The sequence below is a fragment of the Mobula hypostoma genome, chromosome 2 (assembly GCF_963921235.1).
Source record: "Mobula hypostoma chromosome 2, sMobHyp1.1, whole genome shotgun sequence".
NCBI classification, from domain to species: domain Eukaryota; kingdom Metazoa; phylum Chordata; class Chondrichthyes; order Myliobatiformes; family Myliobatidae; genus Mobula; species Mobula hypostoma.
The window spans coordinates 142,277,385-142,296,810 of record NC_086098.1 but is presented as its reverse complement, the minus strand read 5'-3'; the positions used below and the strand labels follow the sequence as shown (position 1 = coordinate 142,296,810).

At 43.2% G+C, this 19,426-nt stretch overlaps 1 protein-coding gene across 2 annotated transcripts in view; it reads right to left on the bottom strand.

The window, feature by feature from the left end:
* rtn4ip1 (reticulon 4 interacting protein 1) overlaps positions 1 to 19,426 on the bottom strand; it is a 59,881-nt gene that overhangs the window by 28,976 nt on the left and 11,479 nt on the right. For both annotated transcript variants that reach the window (XM_063040823.1, XM_063040822.1), the window contains exons 5-6: positions 11,108 to 11,156; positions 2,838 to 2,974 (exon numbers count right to left, since the gene is read on the bottom strand). In XM_063040823.1, coding sequence (XP_062896893.1) covers positions 2,838 to 2,974; positions 11,108 to 11,156 — 186 coding nt within the window. The remainder of the gene's footprint in view (positions 1 to 2,837; positions 2,975 to 11,107; positions 11,157 to 19,426) is intronic.

Sequence of the window (19,426 nt, the reverse complement as noted above, 5' to 3'; positions counted from 1 at the left end):
TTGGATGTGGAAGCCCGCGTGTTGGTAGATTAAAACAAGAGGAACTCTATTCCTGTTAAGGCAGTGGGAAGATGGGGTGAGCGTGGATGTCCAGGAAATGGAGGAAACGGGTGAGGGCAGCATTACAGAGGTAAAGAGAAGTGAAAATAAGGCAAAGAATTTTGAGTTCTTGGCATCGCTTAACCAGGATTAGTGCAGGTGAGCAGGTACAGAGGTGATGGGTGAAGGGAGATAACACATTGTAGCTGACCTTAAGTTTCCAGAGGGTGAAATAAGGATCATTGACCAGAAATATGTTGTAACATTCGAGTTTGGAGAGGTTTCACTGGCAGATGAGCTGAGGTTGGGGCAGACTCAGATAATAGAAAAGATCTCCAAATGATGGCACAGATACACGTTCCAAAACCTAACTCTAATGATGCGATGGTTACGGACAGTCCATTTCAGTACTGCGCTGTCAGCAGAGAAAGGAATGGGTCCTCACCACTCTGCATCTCTTTATCGCTTAGAGTGACGCTTTACAGCGCTAGCTGCAAGACCTGGGGTTCAATTCCCACTGTAAAGAGTTTGGAAGTTGGCCCCATGACCACATGGGTGTCCTCCAGGAGCTCTCATTTCCTCCCACATTCCAAAGATGTACGAGTTAGGGTTTGTAACTCGTGGGCATACTACATTGAGGAATATAGCCCGTCCACACCTGTGGGTTGCCCCCTGTACACTCTGCATGCAAACAGCACATTTCACTGTATGTTTCAATACACATCTAATAAATAAAGCTAATCTTTAATCTGCCAAGAGAGGAATGGTTTACCCTTGTCACTGGCTTAACTCCTGACACGCACAGGAGGGTGAAAACATATTATCTGCCCTTCTTTCTCCAAGGAGCAAACCTACATCTTCAAAATCTGCAACCTGAACTACAGCCCTAACATAAAAAGATATGTTCATAGGAGCACAAGACATACATGCACCTTCTGGTAGAAAAGTAATGAGATAAAGGGATAGAAAATCTAATCACTGCACGTAAATAAATTCCAATCATCAATACCATTTTCATGCCAGTACAAAATATTATCAACAAAACCCTAACTTGGACAAGCTGCTGCAGTGACCCAGTGAGTCGAGCTGCATCTGTGAGAGGAAGGAATCATAGGCATTTCAAGTCTGATACAGGGTTTCTACCCAAAACAAAAATCATTTCCTCCCCCCCCCACTACACCCTCATGTTTAACCCATGAGTTCTGCAGCAGACTATTTGTTGCTCTAGATTCCAGCATCTCTAATCTCTTGTGCCTTCTTGTCAGAATTTGTCAAGAGCAGCTCTCCATGACAGCTATCCAGCACCTGTGCACATTCCAACACTAACCCTTCCTTGGGAAGGAAGATAAACGTTCATGCACCTCAGTTAGCATCGCTGGAAGCCCCTGCAAAGAATGGGGCACAGTGAGGAACGATGCAGAAATACTACCCTCAACTCAGATCAAACTCTGCAAGCACCAAATGTCTGTTGTGTACAACGGACACCAGTTGGTAGGATACACAGACAAAGACCGAGGGTTGTCTGCTTCCAAACAAAGATGCCTCAGAAGAGAATGCAAAAATTGCTCAGACTTTGATGGTATAACTTCTTCTAGCTCCCAAAGTAGGAACAGTGGTACACTAGTTCACAAGAACCTCCAAGAAGACCACTACCGTGTCAGGGTTTGGAGACTTGCATGCCTTGATGACCCAGAGAGCTATGTTGGCTGGAGTCAGGGCTTTATGCTTTGGCTCTTGGTAGGGGCACCCGTGCCAGACAGGTCAAAGGGTAGGAGAAAGACTAAAAAGGTAGGGGACAGACTAAGAGTTGTCTACCGGTCCTCTGGGTTCAGGGGTTCAGCTCAGGGCTAACAACCCTGACTGGTAAAACAAAATTGTTACAGAAACAGAAATGAAGAGTCCTCCTACATCTGAATGCAACAGTATTCCTGATCTCCACCCGGAATTTGCAAGACTGACAGTAGTGAAAACTGAGAGGAAGCTACTGACACAGTGAAGGAAGCTGTGAACACCAGCAGAGATGGAGGACCTTCATTGCTGGCCTAACCACCAGCCACGTAATGGGCAAAAGAAGAGTTTCACAAGAAGTCTCTTGTTGTGGATAGGACGGACAAGATGAAAAGAGAACACCTAAAGTAAACCACATACATCAAAGTTGCTGGTGAACGCAGCAGGCCAAGCAGCATCTATAGGAAGAGGCGCAGTCGACGTTTCAGGCCGAGACCCTTCGTAGATGCTGCTTGGTCTGCTGCGTTCACCAGCAACTTTGATGTATGTTGCTTGAATTTCCAGCATCTACAGAATTCCTGTTGTTTGCAAGTAAACCACATATATGGCACAGTATTGTTGATGCAGGCACAGTTCCTGAAAAGGTAATTTCACATCCCTCAGCACTCTATCCTTCCCCAAACAACACATTTTCAAAGTTCCCTCACTGTGCCATATCTGTTGCACTGGTTTCCAGCAATGCTCGTTGAGGTGCATGACTGTTTAGCTTCCTTCCTAAGGAAGGGTTAATGGTGGAACGTGGGCAGTGGTTAGAGTGGTGGAGAGTGGCAGCATAGTGAGACTGCAGAATGCACCAACAGGATTCTCCAGGACCAATTCCAGCCTGCGCATTCACTTCCTACAGTTTGATAGTATTATTCTGCATAAACTCAGAACATCACACTTCAGGTTCAGGGTTCGAGGCTCTGCCTCTGACACGGTGTGGATTGCTGAGTGTACCGACCAAAGAGTCAACTGCGCAGGTCAGCAGAACGTTTCCAATTTCATGATTACGACAGCAAAGCACTTACAGTTCCAGATCCTTGAGCTGCTTCTCCACACTCCGAGCTCTATAATCAATGACGTGATCGGCACCCAAATCTTTTAAGAGGGAGAAAGCATCTGCTGAACAGGTAGTAGTCACATGGGCTCCCCAGGCTTTCAAAAGCTACATAGGAGGAAAATTCCAAAGGAAATGATGAGACCCGATACCGGACATGACCACTATATACTGTATACAGAGTCTGATCACTGGTTTGATTAGGCAAATAATTTTCTATCAGTGAGTCCAAAAGTACTTCAATTTAAGGAGCCGTGATGTATCCATCACTGTAATTTTATCTAACACATTCACTGCAGAAGGAAGGGACAGATGGGGTTGGGGATAGCTGCAGGTGAGGTTCGCAGTTTAAAGTAAGTCAGTGGAACAATTACTGTCCAGTGCTGGAGGCATCATTTCTTCCCAAGTGTCTGCTGAGCGAATAAGGCCATACAAATGTAGTTAGTAGTTTGAATGGACAATCATTGAGCCATTTGGAAAATGCCTGAAAAGGATGGTGCAAGGATATTCAAAAGAGAATGATAAAAACAGTTGGGGGAATATTACACGGCAATGAGGAAAGAATAAGAGCCAAAAAGTAAAAGTTGAAAAATCTATTTTTCCCCACATGTAAAAGTACACATATGCACAGGGGCAACAAAAAACATCTACATACAGCATCAAAAGCATAACATCAGATGCCCAAGATTCACAAGAAAATCATAAATTAAACATCAATTATACAAAATCATATGAGAAAGAACAGAATTAGACAAAGAAAATGAACTACTACAGTGCAAAATAGTCATACTGTTGCTATACTGAAGTAGTGAATAGGGCTGAGCAGGTTGGTTAAGTAACCGAAGTAGCTTCCCTTAAACCCAGGGCTGAGTGGGACTTCAAGCTTCTGTTCCTCAAAGGTTAGCTGCACAAATATAGCATGGCAAAGATTGATGGGGATCTGGGATTAATCAGTGGCAGTGTGGACACTGACTGACATAGACACAAAGGGCATCTTCTGCACTATATGATTCCACGATTCAGACAGAGGATGAATTAAAATGAAATCTAAACCATATATGTGTTCTGTACATACTCTTTCAGCGAATGAGCTATACGTCGACAGTGACCAATATGAGCTCCGCATTAACATTTCCCAGTCACAAAGTTCCCAACCTGCAGCGAGTGGCAGAGATAAATAAATAAAGATAACTGAGGGATGGGAGGCCCTTAATGGGGCAGAAGAATATACGGAGGGAATCTTGGAGCTCAGGGTTTACACTGTTAAGGCATCACAACTAGGAAAACAGTTTAGGAACAGGCGATTAGATTAGATTAGATTAGAATAGATTAGATTCAACTTTATTGTCATTGTACCGAGTACAGATACAAAGCCAATGAAATGCAGTTAGCATCAAACCAGAAATGCAAAGAATAGTGTTATTTACAATAAATAACTGCAAATAAAAGGTAAGTGCTACAGCACACAAATATAAAAGTACTGAGACAGTCCAATATGGGTGCAATACTGCTTAGCGCTGTGATGTGAGGTACAGCAGGGTCACAGACTCAGGGAAGAAGCTCTTCCTGTGCCTGCTGGTGCGGGAGCGGAGGCTCCTGTAGCATCTACTAGATGGGAGGAGAGTAAAAAGTCCATGGGTAGGGTGAGATGCATCCTTGATAATGCTTTTCGTCCTGCCCACTGCCCAGGCAGCGTTTATGGTAGATGTTCTCAATGGTGGGCAATTGGGTGCCGATAATCCGCTGGGCAGTTTTCACCACACGCTGGAGTGCTTTGCGGTCCAATATGGGACAATTGCCACACCACACTGAGATGCAGTTGGTGAGTATGCTCTCAATGGTACAGTGGTAAAAGTCCATCAGTATCCTGGGACAGAGGTGAGCTTTCTTGATGCTCCGCAGGAAATAAAGGCACTGATGCGCCTTTTTGATCAGGATGGAGGAGTTCAGGGACCAGGTGAGATCCTTGGAAATGTGGACACCAAGGAATTTGAAGCTTGATACACGGTCCACTACAGCTCTGCTGATGTATATGGGGACGTGAGTGTGGCTCCTGGCATGCCTGAAGTCCACAATGATCTCCTTGGTCTTCTGAGTGTTAAGGGCCAGGTTGTTATCGGCACACCACGTGGCCAGATGCTGGACCTCATCCCTGTAGGCTGTCTCGTCATCCCCTCTGATCAGGCCAACCACCGTGGTGTCCTCTGCGAACTTGATTATGGAGTTAGAAACATGTATAGGAACACAGTCATAGGTAAAAGGGAGTACAGAAAAGGGCTCAGCACACAGCCTTGAGGCACGCCGGTGTTCAGGGTGAGAGTGGAGGAGGAGAGGTTGTCTAACTTAACTGATTGGAGTCTGTTAGTCAGTAAGTCCAAGGTCCAATTGCAGAGGGATGAGCTGATACCAAGCTGGCGAAGTTTGTTGATCAGCTTGGAGGGGATCACAGTATTGAATGCCGAACTAAAGTCAATGAACAGCATTCTGACGTAAGAGTTGGGGCTGTCCAGGTGGGTCAGGGCAGAGTGAAGTGCCGTGGAGATGGCGTCCTCCATTGACCTATTGGTGCGATAGGCAAATTGGTGGGGATCCAGGGTAGTGGACAGACAGGATTTCAGATGTGAAAGAACCAGTCTCTCAAAGCACTTTGTAATGATGGGGATGAGTGCAACTGGGCGGAAGTCATTCAGGCCCGTAGCAGTGGAATGCGTCGGCACTGGCACGATGGTGGCAATCTTGAAGCTTGTGGGGATGACTGCCTGGGCCAGTGACAGATTGAAAATGTCCATAAAGACCCCGGCCAACTGCCCTGCACAGACTCTGAGCACACGGCCAGGTATTCCATCCGGACCAGCTGCCTTCCGTACATTCACCCTGGTCAGGGTGGTGCAAACATCGGAGGTGGAAAGTGAGAGAGGCAGTTCACCAGGTGGGAGATCCGCTTTGAGGGTGACCTCCTTGTTCTCTCGGTCAAAGCGAGCGTAGAAGTAATTAAGCTCATCAGGGAGGGAAGCAGAGCTGAAAGGGGGCACAGTACTACGTGGTTTGAAGTCTGGAATGACCTGTATGCCATGCCACATGCGCTGGGGGTCCGAGGAGTTAAAATGTCCCTCGATTCTCTGTTTGTATACCAGATACGCCCCTTACACCAGATATGACAAACAAATAGTGTTTTACGAAGTACCAGTCCTGCCTGTCTTCTCTGACTGAACAGACAGCAAAGCACAGCTCGAATAATAGGTGAGGATTAATGAAATAATACTACCACAAATATAACAAACATATGATAACAAACAAAAAGCTTGAAATGGTGAAAAAAACAACTCAGAACTCGCAGAAAATAGCTCCAATTAAACTAAATTAAAATCAGTTTATGCAACATTAAGTAACGACAACACATTTCGTTTGAGTGGATTATATATGATAAATAACCATTAGGCAGGTTCATTTCCATTTCACCAGCCAGGATTGGTACTCATTAATTTTCTATGGCTTGACACCAGGGACTATTAATGAGTTCTGCATCAATACTGAGAAAAACATGAAGCTGTTCCAACCCCAGATGGCCTGTTGTACTGAAAGATCAAAACACAGAGGAGTCAGGGGAATAGAAGTGATTTTGATCCAAACAAAACTAAATTATGCAAAAGAAATAGCACAAAAAATGCTTTTGTTCCATTCTAACTTCGCTACTATATTAAATTTACAATGTGCCTTCAACATGGATAACCATGAAATATTTTACACAATATTTAGGCATCAGTGAAGCTAAAGGAAAAGGTCTGGAAGAACCTTTTCACCTTTGACTTTTGAACTGAGTGAGGACATGCTTTACTGAAGCAAAATCAAAAAGGGAGACTGAACTGAAAGGGAGGAAAGGCTGATGAAAGCAAAGAAATTGAGAGACACTGCACTTGTATCAGGGAAGCATTAAAATAGTGAGGGAGAAGTCTGGTTTGATATGAACATGTCCAAAGAAAAGGATGTGGGAAAACAAAAAAACAAGATGTACAAAGTTGAGAGAAAGAGGAGGGGAAGATGAAAGGTAAGACGTAATTATTATGGTTGGAAGACAGAAAGAACTGTGAGGGATATAGTCAAGTAGAAACTGCAGGAAACGTTTCTTCAATATCAGAGGTAGATGAAACTAGAAAGCACAGATTTAAGGTAAGGGGCAAAATATTTAGAGGGAATATGAAGAATTCATATTATATGCCACAGATTTGGATGATGGAATTGATGGCTTTGTGGCCATGTTTGTGGTCTATACAAGGATAGGTTTTTTCAAATATATAAAAAGTAAAAGAGAGGCGAGAATAGACATTGAAGTGCTGGAAAATTATGATGTAGTAATGGGGGGCAAGGAAATGGCAGACGAACTGAATATGTAATTTGCATCGTCTTCACTGAGGAAGACACTTGAAATATACTGGATGTTCGAGAGTGTCACGGGAGAGAAGTGAGTGTAGATGCCATTACTAGGGAGAAGCAGCTTGGGAAACTGAAAGGTCTAAAGGTAGATAAGTCACCTGAACCAAATGAACTACACCCCAGGTTCTGAAAGAGATAGCTGAAGAGACTGTGCAGGCATTAATAATGATCTTTCAAGAATCAATAAATTCTAGCATGGTCCCAAGAATGGAGGGTGACAGAAGAAAGGAAATTCTAGACCAGTTAGCTTGACCTCTGTTGCTGAGAAGATGTTGGAGTCAATTGTTATGGATGTGGTTTCAAGGTACTTGGAGACACATAATAAATTAGGCAAAGTCAGCATGGATTCCTCAAGGGAAAATATTGCCTGATAAATCTATTGAAATTCTTTGAAGAAATAACAAGCAGGATAGACAGAGGAAAATCGGTGGATGTTGTGTACTTGGATTTTCAGAAGGCCTTTAACAAGGTGCTGCACATGAAGCTGATTAACAAGCTACAAGCCCATGGTATTACAGGAAAGATTCTAGTATGGATAAAGCAGTGGCTGATCGGCAGGAGGCAAAGAGTGGGAATAAAGGGAGCTTTTTCTGATTGGCTGATGGTGACTAGTGTTGTTCCACGTGAGTTGGTGTTGGGACCATTTCTTTTTATGTTGTATGTCAATAATTTGGATGATGGAATCGATGGTTTTATTGCCAAGTTTGCAGATGATACATAGATCGGTGGAGGGACAGGAAGTTTTGAGGAAACAGGGAGGCTGCAGCAGGACTTAGATAGATTAGGAGAATGGGCAAAGAAGTTTCAGAAGGAATACAGTGTCAGGGAGTATATGGCCATGCACTTTGGTAGAACAAATAAAAGCACAGATGTAATACTGAGACCTTATAAAGCACTGGTGAGGCCTCACTTGGAGTATTGTGAGCAGTTCTGGGCACCTTATTTAAGAAAATATGTCCTGGCATTGGAGAGGGCTGAAAGGATGATTCCGAGAATGAAAGGGTTATCGAATGAGGAGCAATTGATGGCTCTGGGCATTTACTCACTGGAATTTAGAAGAAAAAGGGGAGTCTCATTGAAACCTATCAAATGTTGAAAGGCCTAGATACAGTGGATGTGGAAAGTATGCCTCCTATGGTGGGGGAGTTTAGGACTGGAGGGCTCAGCCTCAGAATAGAGGGATGTGCATTTAGAATGGAAATGAGGAGGAATTTCTTTAGCCAGAGAGTGATGAATCTGTGGAATTCATTGCCACATGCAACTGTGGAGCCCAGGTGACTGGGTGTATTTAAGGTGGTGGTTGATAGGTTCTTGATTAGTCAGGTTGTGAAAGGTTATAGAGAGGAGGCAAAAGAATGGGTTTGACAGGGAAATGGATCAGCCACGATCAAATGGTGGAACAGACTCATAGAGCCAAATGGCCTAATTTTGCTCGTATATCTTATAGACTTATGGTACCTGGAGTGCAGTGCTCGAGAGAGTGGTTTAAACTGAGTCGCTGACAGCATTTCAAGTCAGCAAGTCATACAGCATGGAAACAGGGCCTTCAGCTCAATTTGTTTATGCCAATCAAGATGATTACCTGAGTCAATCCCATCTGCATGTATCTTGACCATATCGCTCTAAATCATTCTTATCCCTATACCTGTGCAAATGTTTTTTTTAACACAGTGTAAGTGTTCATGCCTATACCACTTTCTCTGGCAGCTTGTTTCATTTATCCACCATTCTCTGAGTGAAAGCGTACCACTCAAGTCCCCTTTAAATCAAAATTCGGAGTACAGTTATTATCAAAGTATGCGCATAATATTATATACAACCTTGAGATTCATCTTCTAGCAGGCAGCCACAAAACAAAAGCAAATTCGTTAAGAAACCCCACACAACAAAGACAGTAAGAACACATAATGTGTGATAAAAAGAACACATCATGCAAATAATAAAAAAGTAAACAAATAACACAGAGAGCATGAACCACAGGGTCCATGAAAGTGAGTTCACAGTCATGGAGCCAGTTCAGTGCTGAGGCGAATGAAGCCGGTTTAGGAGCCTGATGACTGCAGGCCACAGCTGTAGAGTCAGTTTAGCACTGAGGCAAGTACACTCACACAGCGTTCGGCTGACCTTCGCCCTCCACCTTGATGCCTTGATCTTTTTCATCTGGCTCAGCACTTAAGTCGGTCAGAAATCAGTTCATTTTTCACTCTCTAGCCTAGGCCCACCGGTTCGATCTAGCCCCGAGTCTGCTCCAGCAGTGGCCGCCGTAGCCATTTACAAGAGTCCAGTTCGCCAAATCCTTCAGAATACCACAAACACCAGGTCGTGCGGACCATTCAAAAGCACACCTCCCATCGGAAAATTACAGCCTACCGATTGCAGTGATCATAATGTGTAATTAATAGTTTTGTTTGCTGCCTGTAGGACATCATGTGTCTCGCAGGGTCACCTTTATCAGCGCAATCTTTCCTCTCTCACCTTAAATCTGTGCACTCTGACTTTACACTACCCTGCAGAAAACAAACGTGACCATCCCACCTTATCTACAGTATTAGTTAAAGTTAAAGTCTGTCCCGAGCCTTTGTGGCCCATCAGGCCAGTGCTTATGCCGGTTTCTGTGGCGTGAAGTGACTGAGAGTACGAGACTCCCCATTGGATAGGATGCCAGTCTATCGCGAGGTTAACCCCCAGCATTTGCCGGTACCCATTTTCAGCTGGGTGGACTGGAGCAGTGTGTGGTTAAGTGCCTTGCTCAAAGACACAACACGCTGCCCTGGCCGAGACTCGAACCCACGACCTTCAGATCGTGAGCCCAACGCCCTAACCACTTGGCCATGCGCCACTATCTACAGTACGACCCTTATGAATTTATGAACCCCCATCAGGTCACTCCTCAGCCTCCTTTACTCCAGCCTGTCCAGTTTCTCCTTATAACTCTAGCTCGAGTACCAGCAATGAGCTTATGAATCTTTTCTGCACCCTCTCTAGCTCAATCAAATCCTTCCTTTAGCTGGGCAATCACAACTGCATACAACACTCCAAGTGTGGTCTTGCCAACAACTTATAAAGCTGCTACACAGACGTCCCAGCAGCTGTACTCAGAGCCCTGAACAATGAAGGCAAACATGCCAAACACATTCATTATCACTTTGTCTACCTGTGTTGCGACTTTCAGGAAATTTGTAGTGGTACCCCTAGGTACCTTTGTTCCACAGTACTCTCCAGGGCCCTGCCATTTACTATGCAAGCCCTGTCCTGGTTTAACTTCCCGAAATGCAACACTTCACACCTGTCTGAGTCAAATTCCATCTGCCATTATTGTGCCCACTTTCCCAGTTGATCTAAATCTTGTTGTAGTCTTAGGTAATCATCTTCACTGTCCACACACCACCAATTTTGGTGTCATCTGCAAACTTACACATCTTGTCAACTATACTCTCTGCCAAATTGCTAAGACAGGTGGCAAACAACCAGAGACACAGCACCAACCTTTACAACACAGGTCACAGGCTTTGAATCATGAATCTTCTGGTCACCTCTTCAAAAAACTCAGTGACATTCATGAGACACGATCACTTACATTTAAGAAGTGTCTCTATGAGCTCTAGAATTTGTTTTGGCATAGAAGGTAATCAATCAAGTGCTGGGAGATGAGATTGATAAGGTTTGGACAAGTTGGGCTGAATGGCATGTTACCATGCTGTATGATTAAATGATTCAATTAATTTAACTAGAATATAATAAGTACAATCATTAAGAATCAGAATTGAGAATAAATAAAACAAGTTAATAACATACAGTACATTCCCTTACCTGAATAGCAAAGGTACCGATTCCTCCTGATCCTCCAAGGATCAAAACCCTATATTGAGGAAGTTTCAAAAACATTACAAAAACCAATAAACCACACATTCAACATTTCAGGAGCTCTTGAATATTAATGGTCTTGCATGAAATTGTATTGTGTTCAAAATGTTTGCAGTAATCACTTATGAACCTCCCAGTTACACAAAAACATGAAGAATTGTTAAAGATATTTCAAAATTACCAAAGTTTCCATATACTACCTTGAGATTCATTTTCTTGCAGGTATTTACGGGAAAACAAAAAAAAAATCATGAAAAACCATACATGAACAGACAAAGACTACAAACAACCAATGTGCAAAAGAAGACAAACAACAAATTTTAAAAATACTGAGAACATGAGTTGCAAAGACTTCTTGAAAGTGAGTCTGTTGGTCATAGAGTCAGTTCAGAGTAGTAGATTACATTTCAATTCAGAGATTAGATTAAATTTCTAGTTAATTTCTGAATACTGATAATTGAGAAAAATATTGTTTTGTGGCTAAGCTGTTTCTAAGGCAGTCCTTAATTCACACATATTGGGAAAAATATCAACAACTGCTGACTCTGAATTAGTGGGATTATATTTTATAATTTTGGTGGGATTAAGTTTTATAATTTCACATTCCCAACATATAAAATTCTGTACCAGAAGTGAATATTTAGAAAATAAACAGAGGTGAGATGGGAGTAAGGAGAGAATTGTCAAGAAACTTCAAAATGACCTCAAGAGGATTTAAAGTAGTAACTCTACAGTTAAAAAAAAACTAGACTTTAAATGTTCTGCAACGTCTATCCAGCTCTTCCTTTATTCTGCACTTGAACCATATCTTAAATGCTACTGCTTTGTGTGGTTTTGGTACAAGGTTTACTAACGTGTGTAATAATACATTTAGTTCTATCATTTCAACAATAATCATTGAAAAGGAACTGTTTTCTGGCAGAGATAAAGTGAAACTATGTTGATTTTGGAGTACTATTAAATACACAGCAAAATTTTTTTTTATTAAATACTAAAGTGTAGATTATTGCAACTTTATTTACCTGCAATACTGAGACAATTCTCAAATAAGTAGGAGGGAGGAGAAGATGGCGGTGCAACGCAGCGCGCGTGGCCTCTCCGGTGAATGATATCTGTATTTGTAAGTAGGATGCCATGCACAATTCTGATTTGATGGAGACAGATGTGAGAAGCATGGAGGAACATCTGGAGAAACTTCTGAAATGCCCGGTTCGCTGCCGCTGCTACTGTGCGATCAAGAATCTCCGGAGGGGAAGGCCCCAGGCTTTGACTGTTGCTAGCGGCCGGGGCCGGGGTTGAAGCGCTCGGCAGAGATAATGCTCGGTGCTCGGTGTCGGAGGGCTGGTCGGAGGCTCGAAGTTTTCGGACGGACTCAGAGTCGGACTGTGGTTGGGTGCTTCCAGGATGCTGCATCGGCAAGTTTGCGGCGCTGGAAACTCATGGCAGAGAGAGTTTTCTTCCTTCTACCGTCTGCGTGAGATGCTGGGACTTTTGAGAGACTTTGAGACTTTTTTTTCACCATGCCCATGGTCTGTTCTTCATCAAATTATGGTATTGCTTGCACTGTTTATAACTATATGTTATAATTATGTGTTTTTTGTCAGTTTTTCAGTCTTTGTCTGTCCTGTGTTTCTGTGATATCACACTGGAGGAATATTGTATCATTTCTTAATGCATGCATAACTAAATGACAATAAAAGAGGACTGAGTGTCCTCATAATCTAATCTAATCTAATATCTAAACTACATTTTAATGTAATTTTTCCACTTTACCCAATTCAGGCAATTACTGGCCTGCATCTAATTTCAAAGGATTCTCTTGGGCATAATCTTGCCCGGATGATTGTAGTAGCTAGGAAGTACAGAGATCAATCAGATCCATTTACTGTCTCCTACTCCCAAGCCAATACACACATAAACCAGAGGATGATGGATGTTAACCAAAGCATCACTGCCTGCGTAACAGTACAAAAGCAACATGTTGTTCAAAACTATATAGTGTACTCTGATGCTTGAATCTGTTTCAAAGTTGTTGAAATCCATTGAAGTTCAAAGTAAATTTATTATCATATGTTTTAAAAAAAGAGCAGGGCAGTCGAGACATTCTGTGCACCACAGATCGTGGGGTAAGCTCCAACAAGAAGAAGTTAGGTTTAAGTGGAGCGGCCATTGTGGGAGTGGACCAGTGTTAGAGTGGGGGGGGGGGGTGGTTGGGGCTTCAGCAAGAGGCAGCGGCTGTAGGTAGATTTTTCATGTAGTTTCTTTGCTTTTTTTTTGCACAGTCAGAGCAATGGGAATGCTAGGCTGGATAGTGGAAAGGATGATGCTAAGCCGACATAAAAAGACAAGAAAAGAAAGGTTGAGCGTGGCAGAAAGACGGATGAGCTTAAGGCACAGATCAGCACCTGGAATTACGAAATTGTAGCCATTGGTTGGAGGAGGAGCAGGACTGACAACTCAATGTTTCAGGGTTCTGTTGTTTTAGACGTGATAGAGTGGGAGGGATAAAAGAACGAGTGGTGGCATTACTGGCCAGGGAAAAGGCATGGCAATGCTCAGGCAGGACAGACTGGAGAGCTCACGTTCTAAGGCTCTATGGGTGGAATCATGGAATAAGAAAGGCATGACCATGTTAATGGGATTATATTATAGACCACCCAATAGTCAGCAGGGTTTAATGGAGCAAATTTGTAGCGAGATCACAGACTGTTGCAAGAAACATGAGGGTTGTGAGAGTAGGTGATTTTAACTTTCCACATATTGACTGAGACGCCGATACTACTGTAAAAGGGTTGTATGGAACAGAATCTGTCAAATGTGTTCAGGAAAGTTTCCTTAATCTTTATATAGAGGGAGCAACACTGGATCTCCTATTAGGGAACGAGAAAGGCAAGGGTGTAGGGTAACACTTTGGATCTAGGATCTTAATACCATTAGTGGGAAGCCTTCAAAAGTGAAATTTTGAGAGTATAAGAGTTTTATGTTCCTATCAAAATTAAAGGCAATTAAAACAGGTTTAAATAATCTTGGTTTTTGAGAGGTATTGAGGCCTTGGTTAAGAAGAAGGAGGTACATAGCACATATGAACAGCAAAGAACAAATGAGGTACTTGAGGAGTATAAGAGATGCAAGAGAACACTTAAGAAGGAAATCAGGAGGACTGATACAAGGCATGAGGTTGATCTAGCAGACAAGCTGAAGGAGAATCACAAGGACATCCACAGATATATTGACAGCAAATAGATAGCAAGGGGCATAATCAGTTCCCATCGAGATCATAGTGGCTGCTTATGGTAATCTATATGTGGAGCCGCAAGAGATGAGGAAGATCTTAAGTGGATTTTTTGCATCAGTATTTACTCGGGAGCTGAACACAGAATCTATAGAAGTGAGGCAAAACAGCAGTGAAGTCATGGACCGTATAGAGATTAAAGAGGAAAAGGTACTTGGTATCTTGAGTCAAATTAAAATGGATAAATCTCCAGGACCTGACAAGGTATTCCCTTGAATCTTGGGGGAGGCTAGTGCAGAAATTGCAGGAGCCCTAGCTGAGGTATTTAGCCATGGGTGAGGTGCTGGAGGATTGGAGGACAGCTAATGTTATTTTGTTGTTTAAGAAAGGCTCTGAGAATAAACTGGGAAATTATAAGCCAGTGAGCCTGACATCAGTAGCGGGTAAGTTCTCAGAAGGTATTCCAAGATACCTGATATTTAAAGTATTTGAATAGAGAGAGACTGATTAGTCAACACAAATTTGTGAGTGGTAGGTCCTGTCTAACCAATCTTATAGAGTTTTTTGAGGAAGTTACCAGGAAAGTTAATGAAAGAAAGGCAGTGGAAGTTGTCTGCATGGAGTTTACCAAGACCTTTGATAAATCCCCACATGGTAGATGGTTCAAGAAGATACAGTTACTTGGGATTCATGCTGAGGCAGTAAATTGGATTAGACATTGGCTTTGCAGAGAAACCAGAGAGTGGTAGTAGACGGGTGCCTCTCTGACTGGAGGACTGTGACTGGTGGTGCGCCACAGGGATCGGCGCTGGGTTTATTGTTGCTTGTTATCTACACCAATGATCTGGGTGATAAAGTGGTAAAGTAGATCAGCAAGTTTGCAGATGGCACCAAGTTTGGAAGTGTAGTGGACAGCAAGGAAGGCTATCAAAGCTTGTGTCGGGATATGGACCAGCTGGGAAAATGGCAGATGGAATTTAATGCAGACAAGTGTGAGGTGTTGCACTTTGGGAGGACAAACCAGGCTAGGACTTACATGATGAGCAGTAGGGCACTGAACAGCGCAGTAGAACAGAAGGGTCTGGGAATACAGATCCATAATTCATTGGAAGTGGCATCACAGGTAGATAGGGTCATAGAGAGCTTTTGGCACATTGGCCTTCATAAATCAAAGTATTGAGTACAGGCATTTGTATGTTATGTTGAAGTTAATTTGGAGTCCTGTGTACAGTTTCAATCGCATACCTACAGGAAAAATATCAATAAGATTAAAAAAATGCCGAGAAAATTTTCAAGGATATTGCTGGAACTTGTCGACCTGAATCATAGGGAGAGGCTGAATATGTGAGGTCTTCATTCCCTAGTGTAGGAGAATGAAAGGAGACTTGCTCTACAAAATTATGAAATAGGGTAAATGCAAGCAGGCTTTTTACACTGAGGTTGCATGAGACTAGAACTGGAGGTCATGGGTTCAGTGTGAAGGTGAAATGTTGAGGGGGAACTTCAAAATGAGAGTACTGAGTGTGGAACAAGGTGCTAGTGGAAGTGGTGGATGTGAGTATGATTTCAACACTCACGAGAAATTTGGAAATTTGGATAGGTACATGGATGGGAAGGATATGGAGGGCTATGGTCTGGGTGCACGTCAACAGGACTAGGCAGATTAATGGTTCAGTACAGACTAGTTGGGCCAAAGGGCCTGTTTCTGTACTGGAGTGCTCTATAGTTCCATTACTCTTTAAAGTACATACATCTTACCATATACTACTCTGAGATTCATTTTCTTGCAGGCATTGACAGGAAAAAGGAAATACAATAGATTTTTTTGAAAAAACTATACATAACCCGACAAAGACTGATGTGCAAAAGACGACAAAAAGTGCAAATAAAAACACTACTGAAAACATGAGTTGCAAAGAGACCTTGAAATGGAGTCTGTAATTCAGAATCACTTCCAAAGACTCTTTATAATTCATGTTCTCAGTATTATTTTTATTTGCACTCATCTTCAAAAGATCAAAGTAACAATTTATTTTCAGAGTACATGCATGTCACCACATACAACCCTGAGATTCCTTTTCCTCCAGGCATACTCAGGAAATCCATAGAATAGTAACTAAACAGGATCATTGAAAGAGCAAGAGCATTGAAGATAACAAACTGTGCAAATGCAAAAATAAATAAATAGGAATAAATAATTAAACCATGAAGTAACACCTTAAAGTGAGATCATTGGTTGTGGGAACATCTCAACAGATGAGTATAGTTAACTTTTTTTGTTCAGGAGCCTGATGATTGAGGGGTAGTAACTATTCTTGAATCTGGTGGTGCAAATCCTGAGGCACTTGTACCTTCTACCTGATGACAGCAGCGAGAAAAGAGCACGGCCTGGGCCAAATCCACTACCTTTTGTAGGATTTTACACTCAAAGGCATTGGTGTTCCCATACCAGGGTGTAAAGCAGCCAGTCAACACACTTTCCACCACACATCTATAGAAAAAGGATCCGGTGCTTTCCCAGCGTACATGACAAATAAACTCTTCTTGGGCTTCCAGCCAGGTACAGGTATCGATTATAATCGATGGTGTCAGTACCAGGGTGCTCAAAGCCTGTGCCCCTCAGCTTTGTGGAGTACTTCGCCATGTCTTCAACCTGAGCCTGAGGTTCCAGAGGGTTCTTGTATTGTGGAAGACGTCCTGCCTCGTCCCTGTGCCGATGATGCCGGGCCCCAGCGGCCTCAATGACTACAGACCAGTGGCATTGACCTCCCACATCATGATGACCCTGGAGAGACTTGTTCTGGAGCTGCTCCAGCCTATGGTCAGGCCACACTTAGATCCCCTCCAGTTCGCCTACCAGCCCAACTAGGAGTTGAGGATGCCATCGTCTACCTGCTGAACCGTGCCTACGCCCACCTGGACAAGCCAGCGAGCACTGTGAAGGTCATGTTTTTTGACTTCTCCAGTGCATTCAACACCATCCGCCCTGCTCTGCTGAGGGAGAAGCTGACAGCGATGCAGGTGGATGCTCCCCTGGTGTCATGGATTCTTGATTACCTGACTGGCAGACCACAGTACGTGTGCTTGCAACACTGTGTGTCCGACAGAGTGATCAGCAGCACCGGGGCTCCACAGGGGACTGTCTTGTCTCCCTTTCTCTTCACCATTTACACCTCGGACTTCAACTACTGCACAGAGTCTTGTCATCTTCAGAAGTTTTCGGATGACTCTGCCATAGTTGGATGCATCAGCAAGGGAGATGAGGCTGAGTACAGGGCTACGGTAGGAAACTTTGTCACATGGTGTGAGCAGAATTATCTGCAGCTTAGAGTGGAAAAGACTAAGGAGCTGGTGGTAGACCTGAGGAGAGCTAAGGTACCGGTGACCTCTGTTTCCATCCAGCGGGGTCAGTGTGGACATGGTGGAGGATTACAAATACCTGGGGATATGAATTGACAATAAACTGGACTGGTCAAAGAACACTGAGGCTGTCTACAAGAAGGGTGAGAGCCGTCTCTATTTCCTGAGCAGACTGAGGTCCTTTAACATCTGCCGGACAATGCTGAGGATGTTCTACGAGTCTGTGGTGGCCAGGGCGATCATGTTTGCTGTTGTGTGCTGGGGCAGCAGGCTGAGGGTAGCAGACACCAACAGTATCAACAAACTCATTCGTAAGGCCAGTGATGTTGTGGGGATGGAACTGGACTCTCTGATGGTGGTGTCTGAAAAGAGGATGCTAGCCAAGTTGCATGCCATCTTGGACAATGTCTCCCATCCACTACATAATGTACTGGTTGGGCACAGGAGTACATTCAGCCAGAGACTCATTCTACCGAGATGCAACACAGAGCATCATAGGAAGTCATTCCTGCCTGTGGCCATCAAACTTTACAACTCCTCCCTTGGAGGGTCAGACACCCTGAGCCAATACGCTGGTCCTGGACTTATTTCCTGGCATAATTTACATATCACTATTTAATTATTTATGGTTTTATTACTATTTAATTATTTATGGTGCAACTGTAACGAAAACCAATTTCCCCCGGGATCAATAAAGTATGACTATGACTATGACTATGCCTATGACTATAACCAACATTTCGATGACAAACTCCACCATCTTCATCAGGGATGATGCCCAGGATATCTAGTTCGATGGTACTCATACCCCCCGTAGCCCATTCCCCCACCCGATTGATTAGTCCTCATCCAATCAGTTTTCTGCTTTCCCACCTTGTTTACAAATCAAATTCCAGTTCTTACTTAAAGTGAGACCTTCATCTTTGTTAAAATACTTTTCCTCTAGTTCATTTCAATGGCTTCCTTTACCAGGCAGTCTCAAAAGCCATTGAAATAAGATAAATAAATAAAATAAAATAAATACTTCCATTGGTATGGAAGCTGTCCTGTCCAAGACCGGAAGAAGCTGCAGAAGATCGTGAACACGGCGCAGCACATCACACAAACCAATCTTCCGTCCTTGGACTCACTTTGCCACCGGGAAAAGGCTCAGGAGCTTGAAGACTCATACAGCCAGATTTGGGAACAGCTTCTTTCCAACTGTGATAAGACTACTGAACAGACCCTGACCCAGATCTGGTCCATACCCTCCAAATATCCGGACCTGCCTCTTGGTTTTTTTTTGCACTACCTTACTTTTCTATTTTGTATTTATGATTTATAATTTAAATTTTTAATATTTACTATAGATTTGTAATCCAGGGAGTGGGAAACGCAGAATCAAATGTCGCTGTGATGATTGTACATTCTAGTATCAATTGTTTGGCGACAATAAAGTATAAAGTATAGTATAAAGTATTGATGAGGCACAGTAGTTTTGTGCCATTGAGGTCACTACTATGGCCATTGTGAATGCAATGTTCTGCTACTGTCAATTTCTCTGGGTAACCCAAACAGGTACGCCTCCTATGCTCCTTGATATGTGTTTCCATCGTGCGTCCCATTTAGATGATATACACTGCTCCGCATTCACAGGGAATCCCGTAAATGCCAGCCACCCCGAGTCCCAGGTC